Source organism: Python bivittatus, unplaced genomic scaffold (genome assembly GCF_059951505.1).
Source record: "Python bivittatus isolate LINGU-HERP-01145 unplaced genomic scaffold, Pbiv_v1 ctg000850_np1212, whole genome shotgun sequence".
Lineage (NCBI taxonomy): Eukaryota > Metazoa > Chordata > Lepidosauria > Squamata > Pythonidae > Python > Python bivittatus.
In genome coordinates, this window is record NW_028277112.1 from 51,047,982 (window position 1) to 51,074,255 (window position 26,274).

At 41.5% G+C, this 26,274-nt stretch overlaps 1 protein-coding gene and 1 long non-coding RNA gene across 14 annotated transcripts; one reads left to right on the forward strand and one right to left on the reverse strand.

The window, feature by feature from the left end:
• Window positions 1–123: 123 nt before the first annotated feature.
• Window positions 124–15,751, forward strand: LOC112541437 (uncharacterized). 12 transcript variants are annotated; one of them, XR_015793685.1, is made up of 9 exons: window positions 124–342; window positions 3,348–3,462; window positions 6,575–6,798; window positions 8,835–10,244; window positions 10,537–10,611; window positions 13,690–13,760; window positions 14,182–14,526; window positions 15,153–15,391; window positions 15,524–15,751. It is a non-coding gene; the product is annotated as an uncharacterized LOC112541437 (long non-coding RNA). The 12 variants fall into 12 exon arrangements; XR_015793690.1 differs by having other exon boundaries at window positions 3,348–3,412; XR_015793681.1 differs by lacking the exon at window positions 124–342 and adding an exon at window positions 357–1,126.
• LOC103066227 (cyclin-dependent kinase 4 inhibitor B) lies at window positions 12,935–24,353 on the reverse strand. 2 transcript variants are annotated; one of them, XM_025170928.2, is made up of 3 exons: window positions 24,078–24,353; window positions 22,351–23,395; window positions 12,935–14,379 (listed from the first exon to the last, which is right to left on the reverse strand). In XM_025170928.2, exons 2-3 carry the CDS (start codon window positions 22,489–22,491, stop codon window positions 14,122–14,124), a joined length of 399 nt encoding a protein of 132 aa, XP_025026696.1. In that variant the 5' UTR covers window positions 22,492–23,395; window positions 24,078–24,353; the 3' UTR covers window positions 12,935–14,121. The 2 variants fall into 2 exon arrangements, with proteins under 2 accessions (XP_025026696.1, XP_007434878.1); XM_007434816.4 differs by having other exon boundaries at window positions 23,974–24,089.
• Window positions 24,354–26,274: the final 1,921 nt, after the last annotated feature.

Genomic DNA, 26,274 nt, shown 5'->3' on the forward strand with positions numbered 1-26,274 from the left:
CCCCTCGCACATCGCCCCTTTCTCCTCCTCCAACTGCAGGAGGAGGAGGAAGTGGGGTGGGGGGGAGCGAGGCTCTTTGCCCAGGGCTCGCTCGCTCTGCTTTGTTTTGCTCAGTCGCTTTTACCACGTTCTTCGGCCTCTTCGACTGGAACGCCGAGCCTTCGCCGGGAGGAGGCGTTCTCTCGCTTTTTTAGCGACGGGGGAAAAGAACCAAGTTAAAAATGCTCGTTTGAATCTGCCGCCTCCCTCTCCTACTCAAGCCAAATGGTCCAATGCAGTAGTATAGAAGAGGCGGAACTAAAATTACGCTTAGCGGTCTGTCGCGCGCCGAGCGAAGTGTCGGTAATAGCTTTTTTGCAGATCTCTCTCTCTCTCTCTCTCTCTGTGCGTGTGTGTGTGTGTGTGTCTTTAATTTGCAAGCTCTCATTTCCGCATTCGGGACTATTTCTCCCGAGCCGGCTCTGCCCAATGTTTTGCCAGGAAAGCAGCAAAACGAAGTCCCTTTACGGTCCCAGATTTGGATAAACGGCATCCATTTATAATCCCCCTTCTCAGAAGGAGAATAGAAAGCAAAAGTCAGCATTTCAGAAGAAAACTTTGAAGGGTGGAAAAACGTGGTGAAAGAGACGGTTGTATATTCGGTTTGCCAGGGACGAGAGTTGCGTTTGCTGAAGATCTGCGACCGGCGACCTTTTAGCCGATTGGAGATCGGCCAGGTCGTTTGAGGTGTGTTAATTTATTTCTCCTCCCGCTGGAAGTCTGCTCTCCCTGCTTACTTAGTGGCGCTATCGATCTGCTACGACCGGACGAGGTAAGGCCTGAGTTGTCATCGCACAAAAGGATCTCCAGGCCTCGTCCATTACTGATCAGGGAAGAAAGAAGCCGCTTCTTAGTCTGGGGTGAACTAAGGGATGAATCGGATTTAGGGTCCGATAGATCCTAAACCTTCTCTGTAGCTGCGGTGAATTTTGAGAACCGAGGGAATGAAAGACAAAGAGAACATACTTTCTGGTTATTGACATTTCCGTTCCGGCGCCGTTCCGGGCATTTAGAACGGGGTGAATCTCAAGAACATCCGAGGCCGCGGGTGTCCGATCTCTTCTGACCGTTTTGCTTTCAGATAGAAGTGAGAGGCTTCTTGGTCTTTGGATTTATTTCACCCGGCTTGGTGTGCGCCTCAGAGGTGTTCCTACTTAGGCGATGGCAATAAACTCTGGCATGATCGCACCAAATATATTTAATTATCTTTCTAGTGGAGGGCCAAGCCCTTCCTTACGTATCTGTGACTCTGTAACAATAACAAAACAGTTACACTAATAATAACCCTTAACCAAACCACAGATTGACTGATTTACATTGACATTATTTCTAGAATAATGACTGAGAATATGAATTTCTGAATGATAATCCAGACAGGGCATCACTTCGCCTGTCATTTAACAGCGTATATCTGTAATCAAAATCCTTTCTATGAGAGAGGTATGATGTAATCTCGACAGGTTACAACTTATTATCAAAAACATTTTCTCTATCCCAGGACACGACGTTCTCAAATCCTTCTTCCCACTTCATCTTCAAAAATTCTCACTCTTTTGAGGCCATTATCTTACCTTTATTTGTCTGCATGTTAAAGTTACACTTTAAGTGGCTTTAAAGTCTTTCTGCTGTGTTCCCAAAGATTTCTTTTTATTCATTATTGGTTTACTGCCACCACATTCCTTTTTCTTTGCGAGAATTAAAAATATATTTCCAAGGGGAGGATCCTGTGCCACATTTATTTATTGTACTACATGTGAAGTTAAGCTTTAGAAATGATAAAATTGTTGGTATACTACTTATGGTACTTTACAGAGTAAGTCAATGAAAATGATAGAGAAATTTGTTGTATAACCTCATGGCTCGACAATACCCCTTTTAGGTGAGTTTGCCTTTGAAAACAAATGGGAAGCTGCAACTGGTAGCCCCGGTGGTAGGAAACGGTAGCCAGGCTGCTAGCTGGGGAAATCAGCTACTGCAGAATTATATATATTCTTAAATTATCACAATGGCTGTCAATTGTTTTCTGGGCCCGAGTCAAAGTGCTGTTTATCTTCTACAAAACCCTATACAGCACGGCACCACCAGTTACACGAGGGACTGCTTTCTTAAGCTTAATTCGGTCTGTATAGTCTGGTCATCTGGAAGAGGCCAGCTGAGGCTAGCTGAGAACCCTCCCCCTTCTGGATGTTCATTGTTCTTGATATTCCTCTCTCTCAAATACTTAGCTTCCAGAACATTGGCTGGCTCCAACTCTCCTTGCATTTAGAAAGATTGTTTTATTCTAATGGGCCTTTAGCTCATAGTATGTTTGCTTACGACTGTGTGTTCTGATTTTTATCTTAAATTATTATGGGGGGGGCTGTCTGCATTTTTGTTTGCTGTGCACCAGTCCGTGTGGATATAAAACTTATAACTAAATCAGTAAAGAAACATTCCCTGCGCCCAAAAAATTTAAAAGTGTATGGGTGCAAGAGAGCCTGCACACGGCCTATACGTGCATCTTTTATTATGTGCTTTCAGGAAAAGTCCTGGTGCAGAAGAAGTTTCTGGAGCTTTCTGCTGATTAATACTTGTATAGATTAAAGTAGAACTAAAACTTCTTTCTTTAATTAAAATGTGAGGGGGGGCAGGGTCTGTGAGGAAGAGAAAAAGAAAAGAAGAGGTTTGGCATGGGGTTTGAGTCTCGTACAAGGAAGTGATTACACTGCATAAAGATATCAGTTCTCATTCAGCCATCTTAATATTAATGTGAGTGTAGGCCTCAGCCTGTCTCTAGTTGTACAGCACTGAGTCTTGCCTGATTCAGGTTACTCCAACTTTCCTTTCATTTGTTCTTACTTAATTACCTCACTTTTCCACCAGAAAAGAAGATAGAGTAGATAGATCATATACGCAGATGTGTGTGCAGTCATTTTGCTATGATTAAAGGCAAAATTCCCTTTTCACCTGTTCTATTAATACCCATTACAGCAACTAATCTGGTTACTCAGATTATAGAAAATATTCATTCTTTAATCATTCCTTAGGAAAACAGTAATACTGGGAAGATGACACTAAAGTTGATTAATATTTTACCTTGCCTCTGTCACCATGATCATTGTTAACAATGTATCTCTGGGACCTGCCTTTATGTATACAGTACATCAGGGTTTCTCAACCTTGGCAATTTTAAGATGTGTGGTCCGTAAGTCTTAAAAGTTGCCAAGGTTGAGAAACCCTGCAGTACAGTACCGGAGTGACTATTTTGAGAGAATAACATTTTAACTGTTTAAGCAACTTGAGAGTAAGTTTATTGTGCTTTCTCCTAGAAATATTCTCATGTCGTCTGCCTTAGATATGCTCGAGGCTTCTGATAGGCAAGAAGGATTGAAAGGTTTGCATTATCCATAACAGTAAAATACAGTGTCCTTATTTTTTTTAAAAGTAAGTATTTATTTCTAATACCTATTTAACTTTTCCCTGAGATAGGATCAGAAAAAGGTATTTAGTTACTTCTTATTGCACAAGAATTTGTGATAATTACGCATTTATGGTAATAAAATGGAAGTAGAAAATGTGATTGATCTGAGAAATTTTAATATATTGTTCCTCTAGATCTGCTATTTGAAAGTTGAATGGCTGGTATATTAGTGCTTTGTTGATTTATCAGTGTTAGTGGCAGAGGGCTGTAAGATGTCATTGTTTCTTCAACCTTTTTTATATATCACTTTCTGTACTTAGAGTTGCACCCTTAAGGCATCGAAATAGCATCATGATAGTAAACCATAACATACTTGCAGGTTGTTATACATTCTGCTGAGGATACCCAGTTAATTTAACATGATCCTAGAAGGGTGAATGTATAGAATTTATAATGCTATCAGAGCTTCCCCTGATAATGGACAAAAAAGATTAGCAAAGTATAGGTGTTCTCTTAATAGCATTTGGATATACTTATCTTCGTTTCTATTCAACCTTTCCCAGTTTATTGTCTTCTGGATATGTTTGGGAATATGGGACTTGTTTTTCAGTCAGGAAGATCAGTGGCCATTATAGATAGGAATTTTGGAAAATGTGGTTCCATCACATGTGGAGATCAATAGATTAGAGAAGGATCTTTTATTTATAAAGATTACCCATTGTATTGAAACTTTTAAATATTTATCTTACTAAAGTTATCTCTTAACATTTAATCTCTTCTAAATACTGAAATTTAGATAATTTTGTAGCCAGAGTGATCTGTGGGGATATGCAAAATATTTTGAATTTGAACCATTTAAAAGTTGAAACCTCCATTTCCAATGAGAAGAAAAAAATTTTTTATATTATTTTGGAAGTTGTTAAGTTTGAAGCAGTTCTGTTTAGAGATTAAACATTGTTTTTCAACTAAAAACATTTAAAAGATGATTGAAACAACTGTTTTCCCTATGAAATAGGGTGGTTCAGACTTAGTGCAAATCTGAAACATTTTGCACATCCTCTTGTTCTCTGCATTTTATGCTATTTTTTTTTTCTATCTGGTTTCATTAACAATATGTTATAGCATGGATGTAACTCAATTATTGTTTTGTTAGCCACCCAGAGTTATTTGTTTAAGAGACAAAGCTGTATAAATTTATAAATTTAATGTGTATTCAGACAAACAGATAAATAAAGGCGCCTTTGGGAATAAAATATTCAGAAAATATTTTGACATGTGGAAATTATTAATATATGTTTCCTTCATTTTATCCTCTCAATAACTCTGTGAGGTTGGCTAGCCTAGCAGATAATGATTGAGCTTCAAGAGTATGCAGGATATGAATTCATTTTAGGTTTAGTGGGGCATTTTAATTGCTATAGTACCTCTATTCTCAAAAACACACACAATTGGTTAGTTACAACTAAACCATAAGGTTTGCTTGTTGTTCAGTTTTTGAACTGGCTCAGGATCTTTAGCAGGTTCTAAAATAACAACATTAATTTGAGCTAGACAAACTTGGGATTTCAGTAGCATTATGCTTAAGGGATTGTAATTATTCTTTTCATCTCTTCCAACCTCCACATTTAACTAATGCATTCTCACAAGGGCCATTGGTCCAAGGTTAATTAGTATAATACATTTTGAAGGTAACAGCAATCCACCCTCATAATCCAGGACAAATAGAAAATCTTATTCCTGTCCACCGTGACTCTCTTGCTCTCATTTCAAAATTGCTGCGTCACTCTGATTACCAAAAATTATGCAGCCCGGTTTTAACTGGTAATGAAGATCACAAACACGTTCTCTGCAACAGAAGGAAACTTAGTACTAAAGAGTTCTGCATGGAGTTGAAAAGATACAACTGGATCACATCTTTCCCATAGGTAACATTGTACTCCGAGGTTGATCAGTGTAATTTTGTCCTGGCTTACTGCTTCTATTAGAGGCCAAATCACCTTCAACAGCAGTGAGTAATTTCTCAGTGATGGCTCCAAGTTTACGAAATGTACATAGCATGACATGCAACATGCTCTAATAAATTTGCAACTTTCCCACTTTTTTTTATAAGAACTTTATTAAGTTATAAAAAGCATACAGATAAAAGCAAACAAGAACTAATAATCAAAGAGAGAAATAGAAAACTTTGTTGTACTTTTTAAAAACACAACTACTCTTAACATATCCCACAGATAGTAGCGATCCACAACTGACTTTTATTAATATCAAAAAGTTAATTGGAACTGGAGATGGTTGGGAATTGTACTGTATGGGAGACCTATCAGAAAATCCCAGAGCCATAGATTCGATTGGGAAGTCGAAGAAGCATCCTGGATAAAGATAATGGGATCTTTCCATATTGTTTCAATGAACTTCATGGACAAATCGCTAGGAACTGACATGGCAGTTTGCCAATTCATATGATAGGTGTAATCAGTCACAAAACACCTAATTAACCAGAAGGCAAATCAGTAACCTTGCTCCTCACTCCTTCCCACCTTGTCCAAATGCTTTTATTTTAGGGATAGGTGGCCCATTTCCAAACATACTATTGAGCTACAATCATTCACCATTTTTGTTTTCTAAGGTTGCCTTGTCTAGCCTATATCGGGAGGAAATAAAGATTAGAAGGTTGTGCTTTGCTGCAAGGGTATCTTTTCAGGGGGAGTCTTTTTTAAAAGAATCATAAATACAGTCAGATGGGGAGGGGTGGAAGAATCATCTGTAGGTGCATTGGTGCCCATGGGCGAAGTCTTGTTTGCCTGTCGTGATATTGTTGAAAGTGTGAATTCATGGAAGTGACTCTTCAGCACCTCAGAACCTTCTGACTACAAGGGGACATTGGGGTGTTGGTAGGGTGCTAAGGATTTTTCTGTGCCCCCTCTTTGTCTACCTTTCTGCCTGCTCTTTCTCTAAGAGACTTCTGGTGTCTGGTTGCTTCTTTTTGCACACGTGCTCGGAGCACCCAATCTTTGATTGTCCACTTGATAGGATGTCTCTAGCTAAGTGCTAGTCTTTGCTTATCCCTATGATGCATTTCCTGTAAATAAATCTTTCTGTTATATTTAAAAACTTGTTTCTCTAATTCTTGTTCAGGTCAGATTCCTGTTCCCAGAAACATTCATGTGCACAGATAGAATACTTCCATTTCCCACTGAGATGAAAACAGTGGTTCATAAAATTTACCGCACAGCTGGCAGTTTTTAAACCTGAGGCCTAAATCACGACAATGGAGTTATTTGAGATGTCTATATCTAGTGCCCCAGCACTCAAGATTTGGACCCGAGAAGCCTTTCTGGGAAGGCAGTTCCATAGCAAAGGTACTGTTGAGGTCTATTTTGACAGTGCTTAATTTTTATATCATGATGATGATGATGATGATGATGATGATGATGATAGTAATAATAATATTTTTTTTGGAAAGGAAAATCACCAGCCTTCTTTTGAGTAAACCACAGCAGCAGAGTATGAGTATTCACAAACTCAGTGTTTGCTGAACAGAAAGACTGCTCTAATTGAAGGAAGAGGTGTAGGGCAGTGTTGTCCAAACTTGGCCACTTTAAGATGAGTGGACTTCTGGCTGGGGAATTCTGGGAGTTGAAGTCCACTCATCTTAAAGTGGCCAAGTTTGGACAACACTGGTGTAGGGGGTTGGAGAAGAAGGAGATAGAGATGACAGATGCCAGAGGACAACAAAGAGAAACTTACAGAGAAATCTCCTACTGGATTACCTTTATACACTGTCTGGTCTTGACTCAACTCATTACTCAGGCATTAAAGAGAGCTGGTTCCTCAAATTGGAAATTCTTCCTCAGGCGGGAAGAAAGGAAGCCAGAGACTACACAAGTGAGGAGCTGCTTCTGTAGTGAGTAGAGAAGATAGTCTGAATGGAGGATCTGTTACCAATGCAACAAACAGAGAAGCAAGGCTTAAGCCCATACAAAGAAAGAGATTTATGAAAATATCTCAAATGGGCACCTCCCTAATTCGTATGAAGATGAAACAGAGGAGGGGAAGCGCATTCAGACTTGGAAGATTCCGTTACTGTAGCCATTTTAGGTCTATGAGGTCTACCTTGTAGGTCTGACAGCTTATATGGCCACAACTGAGGTTTGTTTGTGATGGTTGCTGAGAGAGCAAGAGAGCAGTCTACGATGGCTATTCCAGAAGAGTTTATCTCCTTGGTTAGGCATTTTATTTTGAACATTACTTTGAGTTCTTGGTTTGGACTGCTGAGGCTCCAAAGAATCTGTTTGTGCTTTTGTTTTCAAACCCTGTCAAGAGACAGGGAAAAGAAAGATTCTCTGCACCTTTGGAAAATCCAGTGTTTGCTTTCTGTCACTCACTAGTCAGCTCCCCACCTCTCTGTCTACAAGGGTCTCTGCCACAGCCCTTTGCCCTAGAGCAGTGTTTCTCAGCCTCGGCAACTTTAAGATGTGGCTGGTTGGGGAATTTGGAGTTGAAGTCCACAGATCTTAAAGTTATTGGGGTTGAAAAACACTGCTCTAGAAGATCTGTCTTCAGAACTACTGCCAATTCCTTCCAAAATGTGGTCCCTGGCTGGGGAAGAGAAATGTTGCTGGTTTTTTTTTTTTAGTTTGGTTATGACTCAGTGGAACATCCTATTTTGGTGACTGAATTGAAGTTGAAGTGGCTTTGTTTTTCAGACTCTGCCCAGACACGTTTTTCTGCAGTTGTCCATTAATTACATTTATTGTTTAGAGTTTTACCCTTCATATATATGGTGCTTCATGGGTTTTGGCTGAAACTCTCTAGAGACAATGGAGAAAAATAACAGAAAGGCAGAAAGAATCATTAGAAGCATGTGAAAGGAGACAGTTGCTTTTGGATAACCTGTGCCCTTCCCTATGTCCCTAACAATTAGCTCTGTTCAGCAGGGCTGATTTGAGCTGGAATCCAACCTTATGCGGAGGATCAAAGGTTCTCCACTACTCTCTCCTTTCATAATCCTTTATATTTATGTGCCTTTCAAGTTTGCTTACAGCTGTGATGGGTTTCCTTCTGAGTAAACTTGTTAGAATGACGCTATCATGTTTAAGCTCATCCTGTTGTTGACTAGGGAAAGAAGAATCCCCATATTGTATCAAGAGGAAGCAAGCTTTGGAGATACTGTTTTAGTGAATTAACATTTGTAGTTTTTTGTACCCCCAAATATAGAAAAGATGATGAAAAGGCAATGATAAATGTTGTGATAATGTTGAAAAATGGTAAAGCTGTGGATGTTGATGGTGCAACTGCAGAAATATTAAAATATATATGTAGTTTGTGCAACTTGTTTAACGTGAGTGAAAGCTGTTTCTGCACCTGGTGAAAAATGTCTTCTTCTATATTACAGGTTCTCAAACTTTGCAACACCATCACCCTCTGCAAGAATAAAATGAATTTTTGCAACCCTTCCATGAATAAAGCTAATGATTTCACTGAGCTAAGTGATTGGGCAAGATAAATACACCATTTATTTTAATAATTAAATCTTAATCAATATATCATATAAAAGAATCTTACAACTTCATAACATAAAACTGTTTCATTGGAAATAAGCAACCCAAAAATCCTCAATAAAATTTAAATACATATTTTAATGGGAAGGAGGAAGTTACTTTTGCAAATTCCTGAAATCTGGCTTTTATTTTCAAGACAGACACTTATTTTATCAAAGTCAAAGGGAAAGGTATTTCTTTACCATAAATCAGCTGTTCTTCAACTACTCTTAAAATGCTTCAGTTTGCAAAAAAAGATTACTTTTGGCATCCTTTCTTCCAGTACAGCCACACATTCACAGCCTTCACTGTCCTCTCCCCTTTGTAGAAGTTCCTCTGCGGAGTAAGCATTACATCAGATGGTCAGAGCTTTGAAAGAATCCAGATAGGATTACCCCTTTTCTGAAACGTAAATGCCAGAGTGCTAAACTTCCCCAAAAGTATACTCAAACTTCATGCAGGGCTTGAACATGCAGGGCATTCCTTTGCATGCAACATACTTTTGCACTGAACTGGTTAACCTACCTGAAAAGCAGTGTGAGAAAGGCACTTTGGGGCCATCCATTGTCTTCTGACCCCCTGCTGGTCATGTTTCACACTGAGAAACATGCTATACTAAGGGAAGGGGTGCGAGAGTAAAAGCAAAAACGGTAAGGGGATTGATTTGGTAAGTAAAAGGAAAGTTTACTTTCCTGGTAAACACTATCCAGGAAAATGTGTGGCAGAATTCTGATTGAAAGGGTAGAAGTGTCAGTAAGCAAAATTTGTGAAGTGCAGGGCAGATTTATATTGGGCAGGGGGTGTGTAGACCAGCTTTTGCTTTTTGGCAAGCTGTTGAGGAATACACAAATGTGAAATGGAATATTTATTGTGTATTCATTGATTCAGCGAAAGTATATAGTAAAGTGAAGAGGCCTTTAAGTGAATCATCTCTTTCATTTCTTTGGCCTACTACTTCTTACTCCTTTTCTGCACTTGGTGTAACACTACTTTTTGCCTGAATAATGTGATGGGTATCTATACATGTCCATGTCAGGGTTTCTTGCCTTCTTCTTTAATATTACCAGATATCTAAGGAGAATCTTCATTTTATTTGGTTTTTGCATTTCAGGTTCTGTTTTATTTTAGGTTTAAGACTCTTAATATCTGGCCTCCTTAACATCACAAGAAATACAAGAAGTTCAAGAAGCTGACATTTGCAAGACAATAAAAAACTCAGGAGTCCCCTGTCTGGAATTTATAATAAACAGCTGGAAAGCCAGAAGGTACTTTGTAACTTTAGTATTTTTCCAATTATTTATTATTTCCAATTATTTATTAATTATTCAGAAAGTGAAATCCTTGTTCTTTATTCTGGGACAATTGTAATTGTAATTATTACTGATTGTGCTAATTTCTTTTCCTTTTCTTTCTAACTTTATCAACTTCGTACTCACAGGCTACTTTTTTTTTTTTTTACTGGCATGTAGCATTTCTTACAGGAAAATCCCTGCCTTGGCATTTTCAACCCTCCTAATACTTCTTACTGACATCTTCCATTCCTGTTTTTTATTTCAGTGCTGACTTTTAAAAACGATATACCAAATCATGTGCCGTGGCAGATGTGGACAGTCTTTTTCATCTAATGATCAGGTTAGTTTCTGAGTTAGGAACTTTGATAGCCATATACACTTATTAAAGACATCCTACCTTTTACCCCTCATATATGCCATATAAAGACCACTTAGTGGAGTAGTAAGTTGTTATGAGGGGATCCTGCTGTAAATTAGTTGTTTCTTCTTATTAATGAAAACAGAGAAATGACAATCTGCAGCAAATGTCTGATAGGAATGGGAAAGTCTGTCCAGCTAAAACTTCTGTTGCGAAGTAGTTTATCTAGGCAAAGCCAAGAGGGCCTTTTATGAGGTTTAAAGTCATAGACGTGTGGCAGCTTGCTCATGTGGGTACCAGTTTTACAGTGTGTATGCATGTGTGTGTATGCATGTTAAAATTCAGAAGCTGTAGTTTTGGTTTTAGAATGGCTGTTAGAGCAATTTTAATCATGGCTATTCCCTATAAGATTGAAGAGAAGGGTGTAAGTCTGCTTTGAGCAATCTAAGTTGGCTTGAGTGTTTATATAAGCAGAAAGAATGGGTATAAATGTATAAATGGACAAGAAATTTAAAAGAAACTTCTGGAAAAGATTTCTTCATTCTGGCATTTGCATTGAGATAGGTAGACATTCTTGTGATTAGAGAACCTGGCAAACAGGTAAGTGGGTGCCCATTCAGATAGGTACTGGCCCCTCAGTTTAGAGACTGTTAATTAGCAATTTTGCAATTATCAGTCTAGGAAGTAAATGCATAGTCATAGCCAAATTCTATAGGCCAAGGTAATGTGTTGTCATCTCAATCATGGCAGGGCTATTGTTTCTGAGTAAAATTTAGGGCAAGGACTGAATATCAAAAGAGTCAGCACTGTAGGTTAATTGATTTAAAGCAAAGTATGGGGCTGGAGGCAACACCTAGCTTTTCTAAGCTGATCTTAAAAAGCTAAGCAGGGTCAGACCTAGTTAATAGTTGGATGGAAGAACATCAGAGAAATCCCAAGGCTATTGATTAGTTTGGAAAGTTGAACAACATCCCTGAAGAAAGCAGAGGAAAACATTTTCATATTGTCCATGTAGGTTTCTTGGCAACAACTCAACAGGAGCTGAGTTTGGCTCAAGGCACACCCAGAAGGCTGGGCTGTCGTAAGAGTCAGTCTAATGCTGGTGTGCATTACGTGGGCTAAAATTGAGGAAGCTCTATGTTTTCACTTCAGCACAGTGGCACGGATCAGTTCTGATTTCCAGCACTTGCCTACTTTCGGGTAGCCCCTCCTGTGCCAAATGCTCCTCTGTGCAGCTGTGCCTTCCTCCACTTCCTTACTTGTCATACAGAAGCAGAGGCGTTCCTGAGGGTGGAAGAGACTCCAGTCCAAGGTCTGAGTCACACATCAGACCTGAGGCCCTCTGAGGCTGTTGCTAGGGCTATGATTCTCTGCGTCTCACTTGGATTGGTTTATCTCAATCCTTCTCCTCATCCTAGGATGACTCTTCAGTTTCTTGGGGAAATGACAGCATGTGACATAGTCTTAATCCTATTTGGCTTTCTAAACCTACTGTTATTATTTTCATTTTGAAGCAATCAGAGATTATCTACTGATCAGCTTTTGCCTCACTCCTCTCTAGAAAATTTAAAATAGAATAATTCATCCAGAAAGCACTGAGATTTCCAAAGAGAGAGTCTGTTAACTGCAGTTTAAGATGATGCAGAAAATGGCATCATTATTTTCCACTGGCAAGGTATAATCCAGCCTTCCCCATACTCTCTAGGACTACAGTTCCCAAAATTCTCAGCCAGCATGGCCATTTATTTATACAGCACATTATACTCTCTGATTTATAATTTACCAAGGCTGTGCAGTGCTTCAGATTAGAAGGCAAAAAAGTGCTCTGGAACATACCGGGCTGTTCACGTAGCAGTTATCTGTAACTCCTTAATCCGAAGTGGTCTTACTTTGGGATTGCATAGCATCTGCAGAGAACAGCTGCCAAAATCCTAGGACAAGAGGCAGCTACCTTCAGGAGTTAAGAGTACTCTTATGTGCTCAAAAGTACTTCTGTTGCCTTTGAATACTGAATCTTGCACAGTCCTAAAATTAACCAACAGAAGGAGAATACACTACTTTCCCCTGTATCTTCCTGGCAAGAAAAAAATTATTTTGGCTTAAGGAATAAAGAAAATAGTGGTGATGGTGATGATGTAGCAGTAGTAGCGAAAGTGGAAAGTTTGAAGTTGCCTATTCCAATCAAGGTTCTTTTACTAGTAATATCCCAGATGGGGTTGGGGCTTGTTACTTATATACCACTTGCATATGGTGCTTTCTAGCAGTGGCTTTCCTGCTGTTCCAGATTGGGGGGGGGGGGAGATTTATTTATTTATTTAAATTAAATTAAATTACATTAAATTTATTTATTTATTTATTTATTTATTTATTGTTAAACTTGTATGCCGCCCATCTCCCCCAACGGGTGACTCTGGGCGGCTCACAATAACAAAAAAGGAAAAAACACCAATCCCTCCAACAATGGCTAAAATCCATGAATAATTAAAACAGAAACATACATTAAAAATGTCCTAACCCCCCTGTAACCCTGAATTTGCTACTTTTACCCATTTGCTGCCAGCTAAAGCTCTTACCGTTAAGAAGGGAATGGGGACATTTTGGGAGTAGGTTAAAAAAAAGTCAGGATGGAAGCCATAATTGCATGTCAAAGCCCTGCTTCATTTTTGTGTGTGTTGCGCACATATGACACATGTAAAAAAGGGACAGGCCTTTGATGATATGGTTGCAATTGCCTTTTTTGACCCTTCTCTGCAAGCATCCCTGAAAGTAGGCCTGTGGGAAGTGGCTTGGACTCACTTCCATGAAGTATTTTGCACCACAGAGTTGATAGCATTCTCTTCTGCTTGTGAGAAGATGGCAGGACTCGGCTTGGGAAGCTGCGTTGCCCTTGAGCCTTGAAGAGCCTTTTCTGGCCATTTATTCCACATGGCTGAAGCCTTGTCAGGGTGTGTGGGAGCATTACCTTCCCAGGCAGCTTTGAAAGGGTGCTTCATCTGAATCTCTTTCCACCTCTCAAGCCCTCTCTTCCCCAAATAGGAATAATTTATTTATTTTGAACAGAAGCCATACAAATGAATAGAAGACAATCAGAACCACGCTCTACAATGCTGGAGGTAGAGGAGAGTTCTATGGTGAGTCACAGCTCCGTTTGGGGGGTGGGGAGAAACTCCTAGCACATACAGTATAAGACTGGCAAAACGGAAGAGAGAGCACACAACTGTCCCAACTGACCAATTCTCTATGTGCAGGCAGCGTTTTTTATGAGGGTAGCATGAAAAAATAGAAAACCCCAGTTTCAGTCTGAAAGAGCTTGTGCATTCTAGTCTTTCCACAAGTCTTGAGAAAAAAGGAGATCTAGCATTAATGTTGTACCAGGCCTGTCCAACAATTTCAGACCAGCATAGTCTTTATTGCTGTTCTTTGTATTCCTTTTCAGGGGCATTTCCCGCCCCATTCTTTACACTGATTCTTCATGTACTCCGTTGAAACATTTCAACCAGATAATTCTTGTAAGTAATCAACCACGTGATTTTGCCCATTCTCTTTTGCCAGGTCTAGTGGGCAGCGGCCCCATTTGTCCACTTGATCAAAGCGAGCCCCCCACTGGTACAAGATCTTCAAAGTGTCCAGGAATCCCCCCCAGGCCACGTCATGTGCTGGCGTTGCACCTGTGGAGGGGTCTGGCCGGTTGGGATCTGCTCCTCTCTGCAGCAGCAACTCCGCCATTTTAGAACTTCCCATCATCATAACCTGGAGGACAGAAGAAGTAAAAGCTGAATCTTTGGTTGGGCAGCTTTAATGCTTGTCCTCTATAAAACTTCAGCTCACATCTTGGCAACAGCCACCTTTTCTGGACTGCTATATCCTAGTCTTAATTGGAGCTGCTCTGATTTCAAGGTTTTGTTTTTTTACTCTCCCTCTATCTTCACACATCCATACAGTCCCCAGAGCGTAATGCTAGTCTTTAAAACAGAGAGAATCTGGAGCTGTACCTTTTGTCTTAAAATAGGTGATGGGATAGGACAGAGTAAGAAATTGAGAAGAGAGGAAGCAGCACTCTTTGAGCTGTGAGGTGAAAGAAGCTTTTCAGGTGCAAGGACTTCATGGCCTTTGGGTGGGGTGGACCATTCTGGAGATTCACTTGCAGGTGGCCACTGAAATTAGGTCAAACACAGGAGACTGAGGTCCTGTGTCCACTAGCAATTACAGCAGCACCATAATGCTGTGTTAACCTCCATCTTTCCTTTTGGTCTCATTTCATCTCCAGCCCAGGTCACCAGAATACTTTTCCAGGTGAAATAGAAAACAAGGTTGCCTGGTGGGTAATCAATTTCAGTTATGCCTTTCTTTAAAACTGAGCTAACTGCACAGTCATGGTGAGATCTGTTAGGGTTTTTTTTGCCCTGATATCATGTTTAATGGTGCCTGTCAGAATGAATATCTTTGGTGCTACTCAGATAATTTGTTTTATTCATAACTACACATTTATGGCAGATTCATCTTTCCACATTTCTGAATTTCAGAACATCACATTGCAATTTGCCCAAATGGAGTGTTGGAGGAGAAGTTGACAATCAGCCTAGAAAAGTTCATGAGGGGTCCTCAAATTGTGGAACTATGCCTTGACTTCAGATCCACATCCTGTGTGTTGTATTTTCCCACGGGCTAATGATGTGCTAATGGGACAGCAACAAAGTCAGCGGAGAAAACCAATCAACATCTGTGGACCTGCAAATCTGGCCAACGGGTCTTTACATGAGAGGTAAGACAAATTGGTGATGTTGACACAAGAAAGATTGGTTAATGCCTTACATCATTGGTGTGAAAATGGCACGAGATACTGCCAATAAGGAACTTTGAGCCACATTTCTTCCTCTTCTCTCCCCACTGCCAGAAGAAAACCAAGGATTGCAGGGTGTCTAGCGTTGACACCAAACTGAGCCAGAAACCTAAAACTCAGATCCTGCAAGAGAAAAGGATGTCTCCCCAGCTCCCTCCTGGCTTGTCTGAACGTGCAACTATTTATTTGCACAGAAGTCAGTGTTTTTTCTCCCTGGCTTTTGTCATGAGTTAAAACTTCCAGAAATAAAACATGCACCCCCATTTTACTCTGGCCTCTTTTCTCTTCCCTCATTTCTGCATTTTCTGGGGACAGTTCTTTTCTGTTTTTCTTTTCCTCCAAAGTAACTTATCTTTAAAATGAGACAGTCATCTTACAATTGGTGAAAATACGATATTGGGGCAGCTGAGATCTTCTCTGTCTAGGCTTTCTTTTGTGGTAGTGGTGGTGGGGGTTACTTTAAATTCAGGCTTCTCTTCCTTTTGGATAAATATATTTATTTTTCAATTAAGAATATTTAGAATTATTTCAATTCAGCTCCAATTCTAGGTCTACTAAGTAGAGTAGAGTAATGCATAGCATAGCATAGCATAGCATAGCATAGCATAGCATAGCATAGCATAGCATAGCATAGCATAGCATAGCATAGCATACACCAATACGCTATTATAATAAGCTTATTTGAAAACAAAGAGATTTCTTTCTCAGTCAATCATGAATGTATCATATAACAGTTGACAAATTATCAAAAAATGATCTGTCAGTAAAATATTACACCTAGCAGTTTGAAAGAAAGCATATCATTCCTTTTTCTGATGGATGTGATTGGTTCATGGCAGCCTTCTTTGATGGAAAACTTTTTTGAAAAGAACCAGTGTGGTGTAGTAGTGAAAGTATTGAACTGACACTGGGCAGCCTCATGGTTAAGTACACCCTTAGCCTAATCCAAACAAATAACTCAAATAAGCTCCAACTTATTCTTAATTACCACTGAGAAGATCTGGTAGCTACACATTTCTTTCTGAAGTTCAGTCTAAACAAGCTCTGTCATTCAAATGCTTGTGATTCGGTTGCTTTACAGAAGTTAAAGTACACCATCCACAATATACAGTAGGTGAGTCTCATTTCTTTTTCAGTCTAATTTACATATGGACACATTATTTGGAATCCTAGCCAGCTCTTGCCTTAGCATTAGGCAGCTGATTTAGAAGTCATGAAAAGGTGGTAGATTTTTAGAGCTTTTCCTGGAGGAATGGTAGGATGGATGGAAATGCAGGGACACACACACACACACACACACTGGAATGGACTGTCTAATCCTTTATCTGTCGTCCTCATGATACTGGCCTCATGTTGCCTGCAGGCCATAATTTACAAAGGTAATTTTCTGTACTATTCCAGAATTAATATAATTTCAATATAAATTAAATAAGTACATACACACACACAGGATAGCAAGGACTCAGGGCAATTCAGCATTAGGCTAGAAATTCATAATCACTAGAGAACTGGGATACATTGTCATCAATTTGTAGATAAGAAACATCATTTCTTTTTCTTTAACGACTTGGGAAGTGGTTAATGTTCTGAACTGGCAATGGGCTCAAGGAAATTAATAAAGTGAGACATTCAAGACACTTTGAAGACACTGTTAAGAAGGCAGATTGGTTCTGGAATAGGATTTCCATACGTTTGAATGGATCATACTCTCCTGCCCTAATGAATCTGGCTTGCAGTCTAGAGGTCCTTCTAGATTCAGGTTAGCATGGCAGCTGTAGCAAGAATTCCCTTTGTTCAGTTTATGCTGGTGTACCAAAGGCATCCATTCCATTCTTGATGAGATCAGATTTGGTCTAGGTGATGCATGCCTTGAAAAGAGCCAGTGGTTAAAGGCAACAGGCTAGAAAATGGCAGATTGTGGAGCTTTAGTCCTGCTTTAGGTGCAAAGCTAGCTGGGTAACTGGGAGTCAATCTCTGTTTCTCAGATTTAGCAAGAGGGCAGCCACAAGCCACTCCTGAAAATGTTGCCAAGAAGACTGCAAGGACTTGTCCAGGCAGTTGTCAGGGGTTAAAATTGACTTTAAGGCACACACACAAATGCATGCCTTAGAGTAGTGTTTCTCAACCTTGGCAACTTTAAGATGTGTGAACTTTACCTCCCAGAATTCCCTAGCCAGCATGGGGAATGGCTGGCTGGGGAATTCTGGGAGTAGAAGTCCACCGACCTGAAAGTTGCCAAGGCTGAGAAACACTGCCTTAGAGTCTTTCCCCACTACTGAGTGAAGATACTATCCACTCATCCCCTCTCTTTCACATCACTGCACTCACCTGATCTCCTCCGTGGTAATGGGTGCAAAGAAGCCTAACAGCCAAAGCCAAAGCCTTCGACAATACAAGCCTAACAGGATTTACACATTTCATACCTATCCTTGTTGGCTTAAGGGAGAAAATATCAATATAGCAAGGACTGCTTAAATTTGTCTCATTTACAGTTGGGGATGTAGGCAAGGTCATGGGGACACATCAGAAGAAAAGTTGTTGTCGGACTATGTTTGTGCTGTGCTTAGCTGCAAGTGGGAAAGGCTCCTAGTTCTATCTAATCAGATTATTGCAACATGCTTTATTTGGAGTTACTTCTGCAGAGTATTCAGAAACCACAATTGTTCCAAAATGCAGAATGCAGAAATTGTTGATGGGCACGTGCCCCATATAATACAGATCCTGAAAGGATTGTACAAACTGTCAGTCTGCTTTCAAGCACAATTCAAAGTATTGGTGATGATCTTTAAAGCCCTAAGGAATATAGGTAATGCCAGATGGGTTAGGGACTTCCTCTTCCCAGGTTATTCACTCCCTAACCCCTTTCTCTGGATCACAGCTGTGGCAGAGGAATTCTTGGTGTGACAAAAGAAATAGCTTTTCAGAGGCCCCATCTGAACTATGGAACTCCCTGCCTCAAGAGGCCATTCCGGCTGATATTTTACTGAATGGACAAAAATGTTCTCTTTGGGAGGACATACACTTCACAGATTATGCAAAATGTTACTTAAAGACTTTATCAGCTGGACCTGCTCTTACTTTACAGTATTTACTAGGTAAACATATTTTTTAGTTTTGTTTTTATTTCTCATTTAAATAAATTGAATCTTGTCCTGCTTTAAATTGTTGTTAGCCACCCTTAGTGATGCATATAGGTTGGGAGTGTAGGATATACAGATAATCCCCAGTTTAAGAACGAGTTCCGTTCCCAAGGTCTGTTCTTACACTGAATCTGTATGTAAGCCGGAACAGTATTGTTGTATAATACTGTATAAGTAGTATTGTGTAATGAACTTGAACTATTGTGTATTTAACTTGAATCATTGTGTATTTAACTCAAATCATTGTGTATTTAACTCAAATTTTGCTACAATAGGCTCTGTTCTTAACCATGGGTCATCTGTAATCCGGGCATTCTTAACCTGGGGACTACTTATGTTCACAAAAACACCTCTTAGCAAGCACTGGATTCTGCTAGGGTTTGCTAATATGGAAGAGTGGTTATAGTTATTTCACTTGCTGTTGTTTCTTTTTTTGTTGTTTTTCTAATGCTAGTAATCCAGAGACTGTGAATTATTCTGCCGCCTAATGTGCTGTAATGTGTTGCTTCACTTCAGGAAAAATTGTCCCTGATCCAGGAGAAGAACAGGAAAAATAAGTGGCCACAGAACTGTCATCATGGAGAAGGCCTTTTCAAGAGAACTGGGTAGAGTGTAGTGAAGAAGTGGGTGTCAGTTTGACAGCTTGGATGGAAAGGTGTGGAGAGTAGAGATGAGAAAGCAGCAAGAACATTATGAGTAAACAAAGATCAGACTAATTGGCCGCAGGTAGAGTATGACATGGGACTGGGCACAGAGCCACCCTTATCAGGACCAAATGTTGACATTTAATGTTATAAAAGATGACATGTCTACAGAAGGTCTGGATAGTCAGATACTGCATGTTATAAGGGCACGTTACAGCCTTTCTAAACCCAGAGAGCAAAGGGCCGGCGGGCGGGCAGGCAGATACATTTTGTTAAGAGGTTTGTGAAGACCGCTGGGAAGCTGAACCGCCCAAGACCCCTCTGAACTCGAGCCACCCGGTCGTTTTACCGAGCGTTAGAACGCTGGTCCCCCTACGGAGGGACTGCGCGACGGCCGTGCGGGCGGCGTAGCCTTGGACTTCGATGAAACCACGGCAAGGAAGCGGACTCGGCCGGCCAGGGGGCATTAACAAAGCCGCAAAGCCACGCGCAGAAACGGGAAAGAAGGAAATGTTGGCTCCTCTCGGGACCTCCCTCCCCGTAGTGTAAGGTTCAGCAGAACTACTAGGTTAATCCCAAAATGGTGACCCCAACTGGGGGCAACTGGAATTACAGCCCGATGAGTTCGGAGGGCACTAGTTAAGAGAGGCTGAAGCGGATTACACGCGCGGAGCGAAACAATGGACACCCTGCCTTACTGCAAGCACAGCACGATACCATTCCACGTATGATACTCGTCGCTTTTAAATACAGCCTCACAAAACCACGTGTTGTTTTGCTCGCAGTATCCTCGGTACTCTGTCTATCCTGCCGGTGTACGCTGTTTATCTGGTAACGGTCTATTCACATCGACGAGGCCGTTATATAAACATGTAGATGAAAATACGAGACACGATCTAATCGAAGTGAAGCATTAAGCCCCATTACCTTCGAAGGGAGAAATTTAGGCACGTATTTAATTCGCCTAGTGAAGTTTACGCTTACCGGACAAACGGAATTGGAAAATGGGAATACATTTCTTGATGCAAGAACACTGTTCCTCGACAGCCGAATAAAAACAAACAAAAACTGAATAACTGGCCAGCAGCTCTTCCAGACCCAGACCGCTTGCAGTTACTCCCAAGATCGCCGTCCCTAACCTGCCTTTGGCTGCAAATTCGTGAATGCATTTCAAAGCTTTGAAGTTGGGGAAAGCTGCTCGGGGGAATAACTTTATTTAAAACTCTTACTGGAGTGTTTCTTCCATTCCTTTTGGGATGCATACATTTCTCTGATTGCCTCGAATTCTTAAAATCAAACCAGCATAATTTTATTTATTTTTTTGCGGGAGGGGGTAATTGTGTATCTTTTGCACCGTATCTTTTGCAGAGCGATATCTATTGCCTGTATATGTGTTTTGGTCCAATTTAAAGCATGGAGCACAATCGGGGAAACGGAGGTGGAGTAGAATCGTGAAGGCCTGAAACGTATTAAACTTGGAAGGATAGAGACCAGCATACACACAATTTCTCGGAAATAATTTCCGTTTAAGTTTAATAGGTTATTTCCACCTGAGGAGCTCCCATCTTGTTTATTCAGAGTTCAGGCGTACCTGAACAAGAAACAGTAAGCCTACGACTTTCGGTTCCCAATCGGCATCAATAAGCAGACACAACCACCCCATTTAAGGCTCCTCAACTTTTTATGGATCACGTGTCACAGCATGCATCTCCGAGCCACGATTTGCCTTGTCATGCGCTCGCATGTTAAATCTACTTGCCGCAGTTTTACACAGGAGATGAATACGACACGAGTTTTACAAGGTTCGAACTCAAACCACATTTAAGAAATCAGCCCACCCAGCCCTGAGAAGGAAATTTATCCTCCAATATGATCCTTTGAAAAAAATGTACTATTTTTTTTCTGGCCTATGACAATATTAAATATATGCTTTTGGCTTCTGATATATACATTTTGCCCCTCTATTTTATTTCCTTTCTTTTACTGCACACGCACACATTCCTCTTTTAAAATATAATCTGATCAATTGAGCTATGGCAAAAAATGGATTAGACTAAAGTAGCTCAGATTGGTATATCTATCCTGTGAAATATTTTTAAACATTATTTGGTAAAATGGGTGAGGGCAGAAAAGTGTTTAATATTTTGTGCTCTTTGTAATTCTTGCCCTTTGTTCTCTTATTTGAATTCATAAGAGAATGAATATATACATAACGTGAACAGTGTTGATTTAAGTGTGTGGATGTAGTCTCTCCCCTGCTTAAGGCTCAGACAAAAGTTTTTCCTAAATTTTGAAGCAGAGATTTGGCATTACCAAATGTCTCATTGTCTTCCCTCAAGAAAAGAAGACAAACAATAAAATTCCATATAAAAATAAAAACTTTCAGTCCTAAACAGAACCTGCTTCTGCTTCATCTATTTCAGAACTGCATATAATGTGCTTTCAGAGCTTCTGATGCAGCACAAATCCCAATAGTTACTGAATTAATTCCAAAATCCGGATGACTATTGAATGGCAGCAAAATGCTACAAAAAACTCCATGTCATCCCTGCCTTCTCGCGGTCATCCGGATTTTTGAAGCCCAGATCTGGGGGCCCTACAGAACACACCAAACTTACAAAGTAACCCACTACAGTTTAGGTCTCCGCGTAAGGTGAACTAAACCTCTCGCTGTTTTTGCAGTTGCTTTCCTCCCGGGGGACTGCGCGCGCGCGCGTGTGTGTGTGTCAGGGAGAGATGGGAGAGGGTTAAGCCGGGGAGAAAGAGGAATTCGACAGACTCCTCAGAGTCCCTCCTGGGCCGCAGCTCTTTAGGCTTAGCCTGGGCAAATCAGTTTCGCTGAGCCGGAGAAACGTCTGAGTCAATGTCGAGGCGTCTGATGTCCTGATCAGGGTGCAGAACTGCCTTTTTTGTAAGAGCAACCAAGGTGGAAACAGACGCCACGAAGGCCAGGCCTCGCTCCCACACGGCTTGACGGTAGACCCTCAAAGCCAAGAGGCGACTGAAGCCCAGCGGGCTGAGCCCCCCGCGAAAAGCGCAGCCGCCTCCTCCCCTCTCCCCAGTCAACCTCTGATCTTTCGGTCCAAGAAGCTCCCACCTGGATCGGGCTCCGGCCGAAGGCGTTGGTGGCGTTGGGGTCTGCCCCGCTCTCCAGCAGCCTCCCGACCGACTCCAGATCCCCGCGGGCAGCAGCGCTGGTCAGCTGATTCGCCCGATCGCGGTCTCCGCTTCGATCCATGCTCGACCCAGCGGAACCTCTACGGCGAACGCTCACGAGCTGGCGGCAGCATCTGCTGGCCGGTGCGTCCTCTTGTGCACGCCGGACACCAGCCCTGCTAGGATTCACGACCCAGGCGGTGGTTTCCTCTTTTCCTGCCGGTCGTCCCCCTCGGGCAATTTCCTTTTCTAGGAGCTCGCCGCCTTCTTGGGCTGTTTTCTTTCACCGATCGCCTTTCCTCCCTTCAGGACAACAGCGAGGGCGGGGTGGATGTTCACACTTCTCCTCAGCCGCGGAATTTAATCGGCTCGCGCCTCGCCGGCCCGGCTTTAGTGCTCAGCAGCTCTACTGTAGCGCCCTCGCTTGGTAGCTGAGGGAACAACCAGCCAACTGAGGGGGGCGCATGCGCTCTGCAATGCCGGCGCCCGCTTGCCGAACTCCGCGAGGAACGCTGGAATTCCTCCCCTTCGGTCTGTTTTGAGAACCGCTCGGGCCCGCGCGCGGGACGCGGCGTAGAATTCTGGCTTCTGCTTCTGCTTCCGCTTCTGTCGGACGGTGGTTCTGAGCGCGGCTGTGAAAAGGGCCCTGCGTGAAGGAAGACCTGTCTCTGTCAGCGCTACTTCATACGTTTCCCTTGGCACATTTCCTCAGAAGTAAATCCGTTGTTTCTTCAGACTTCAGCTGTGCGGTTGTTGCAGGCTTAGTTTCTGCCCAGCTAGAGCGCGCGCTCCCTTACGGTCTGAAATGGTACAGTCCACCACTCCGCCCTGCGAGCAACTCGTCGTAGAAGGCTCTGACTTACCTGCGTATGTTTGTGTGTGTGCCCGCGGATGTACGCTCACGCCCTGGTTCCTTTGTCCCCAAATGCTACATGCAATTTGATGCCCGACTCTCAAGGGGTAAATTCATTCAGTCCGACTTTAAGCTGAAAAGGAATAGCAAAGACCCATTTCATTACGGGACAGGTAAGCTAGGAGCATATAGACGATTTGATGCTACTTCGCATAGGTTAAATAGCAAGCTTTTATTAGTAGTATTTTTTTTAACATGCTATGGCTGAGTTCACACAGGCTGTTAGAACAGACTCAGAGTGACTGAGAACCCAGGCTGGGTCTTGGTATATTGGATAAACCAATTCATGACTTGAAGCCCTAATATGGTTTTGTTTGTTTGTTTGGGCAAAGTACATTAAGCAAATTCTGTTTTGTGTATGCGGGAATGGCCTGACACATTTATGCTTTGCATTTGAAGGAGCCTGTTGTAAACATAGATAGCTCCCTCAGAAACACATCCCAGTTCAGCTGGCCGATCTCCTGCGCTTTGCAGCAGGAACACCCGAAGTACCACAAAGCATGTAGTTCAGAGAGCAAATAGGGCAGCCGCAACCAGTTCCCAGATGCCTTCCCCACCCTTCAGTCCACCCATTGGAGCACAAACAGAGGCAGTTTGTAGAAAAAGCCATATATTACCAGAGCCACCCATATAAGAAAAAGCCAACATTACCATTGCAACAGCCAGCCAGTTCTATGGAGACGTCCTTGGATTCCTTAGAATAGAAAGGGGAGTTTGATGGCCAACTGTGGGAACAAGGATATTAACCAACTCACTTTTCCAATGACGTCACCATCTCTGAAGGCTGAATCTGAATGTTTCTTTCCAAGGCACAAGGCACGGGGCTTGCTTCACTCCAGGCTTACCGAGTTTCGACTTGCATCTTCTATGAAAGAGAACCTCAGGACAAGTCCAGACTTGCCATCCTGAACTTCATATTCTGAAGAGACCAGTCTGTCTTGTGCAGTCAGATGCCTATAAATATACCACATAACCACTGATTAGGACTCTTTAGGCTGCAATTTATGGGGAACATTTTTATTTATTTTCATTTTTGCTGAAGGCTATGTTTCTTTTAGAGATAATTTCCTGGGATGGTGATTGTGCCGAGAGTGGGCAGGGGTAGAAAGGGAGTGGTATGGAATCACTGTTCCCCACCCCCCCACCCCCTGCTCTCTCTCTGTTAAGCAGAGTGCAAGGGGAAGGATACATCCAAATTGATTGCTTTGCTGAGTTTCATGAAGCCTGACTGTCATCAACACCCCCCCCCCCCATAAAACCCTTTTAAATAGGGGTTAAGAGCTCCTTCGCTCCATGTTCATCTTTTAAACATGTCCTGCACAGAATTATCTTTTTGATACACAGGACAGTCTGATGGGGCCAAATTAGCACATGCTTGCTATTTTTTACCTTCTGTGTAAGACAGTCAAGGGGATCCCAGCTCATAAATTGCCAGGCAGCTGCTAAATCACATTTTGCTATGTTTTATCTGGTTTGATTAGCCTTTCTCCACTGCTTACTCTTTTTCTACCTTTTCAAGAGCATGGCACAAAACCAGTGTTCTTGAGCAGGGGTGCTGGGAGGAAGGGAGAAACTGTTTATGATACCTGTAGGGCGTGGGTTTTTTTGTTTTTTTTTTTTGCACACTGCTTGTGACCTTATACCTTTCCTTCCAGAGAAGCTGTCAAGATTTGGACTTCTCTATTATTATTAGCAGTGAAGAAGCAGCTGTCTGTTTCTGGTACTCAGTTGTGTATTGAATACAAGTGACCAAGTATTTTGTGGGCTCTGTGAAATACGACACAAGCAGACGTGGGCCTCAAAGGTGGAGTTGCACCAGGCATCAGGGTTGGGATGTTAGTGTGGGAGCTCTGGCATGGGTGTATCATTCTAGTGGTTTTGTGATTTTACTGAGTCTTGATGCAGTTTTAGTTGGGGTTTTTTTTGTTTTTGTTTTAATGTAGTTTTCTATTTTTGTTTGTTCGGTGCCCAGAGTTCCTTGGATAGATGGATGACCATGTAAATTAGATAAATAAATAAATAAATAAAAATCTATGGGCTAGATAGGAAAGAACTGTCAACTTGGTTTTGATCAGTGTACTTATATTTTTGTGTTTAGTGTAGGAAAAATTTCCTAGGGGTATGTTTGAACAGGAGACCAGAAAACATTACAATGAAGCACAGACTGGCTTATTGATAGTGCTGGAGGCAAAGACAGACTTAAAGAAGGGAGGGGTTACAGCCCTTCTTTATAGGGTTACACAAATTAGAGCATACCTGTGATTGGATATAGCAGCAAGGTATTTGATTGGGTATAGATAATAGCAAGTATTTGATTGGATATTACATATCATGTGTCTAGTAAGGTCAGTGAGGCAATTGGGGTGTTAGGATGGGCAATGGGGTTGGGCTGCAAAGACAATGGGGTTTTGAAAGGACAAAGAACATCACTTCTTTCTTTCTAGGGAGTTACTTTCTTTTACCTTCCCAAAGCTCTATTCGACTTCCAGTATCTTTTCCTACCTTATCGGTAATTCCTGGCCTTTTAAATGCTTTATGGCTAACCTGCAGTTTTAGTTTCCCTGGGAGAGTGTTTTTGTGTGGGGGGCTTTTAGCTTGATCTCCCAAATTCTCCTTCAGTGTTCACTGGGAGAAGAGCATGGATTCCCCCAAGGAACTCAGAAACGCTAACGAAGGAATAGAGCTTTTCTTGATTGAGCGAGAATAATAAAGTTACAAGCACAAGCATGCAGGAGGTAAGCCATTGAGCTGACTGGGAACCTCACGTGATGCATTTAGCCACGTCATGTAGTTAAGCAGCTGCATTCATGTAACATGCTAAGCCTGGTTAGCTTTATCTTTGGTTGGTATTTCCATGGCATCGTATGTAGTATGAACTCAGGCCATTTGGTTTCAAGTCACAAAACATGACTTGAGGTTTTATGCAAACCCAGAAAATTAACCAAGTTAAAC

Bases quoted from the DNA above. Each gene is read 5' to 3' on its own strand.
- LOC103066227 (XM_025170928.2), bottom strand. From the start codon at position 22,491: ATGGATCGAAGCGGAGACCGCGATCGGGCGAATCAGCTGACCAGCGCT. The intron at 14,380-22,350 runs GTGGGAGCTTCT...TCTGTCCTCCAG, and splicing joins TCGGCCGGAGCCCGATCCAG to GTTATGATGATGGGAAGTTC.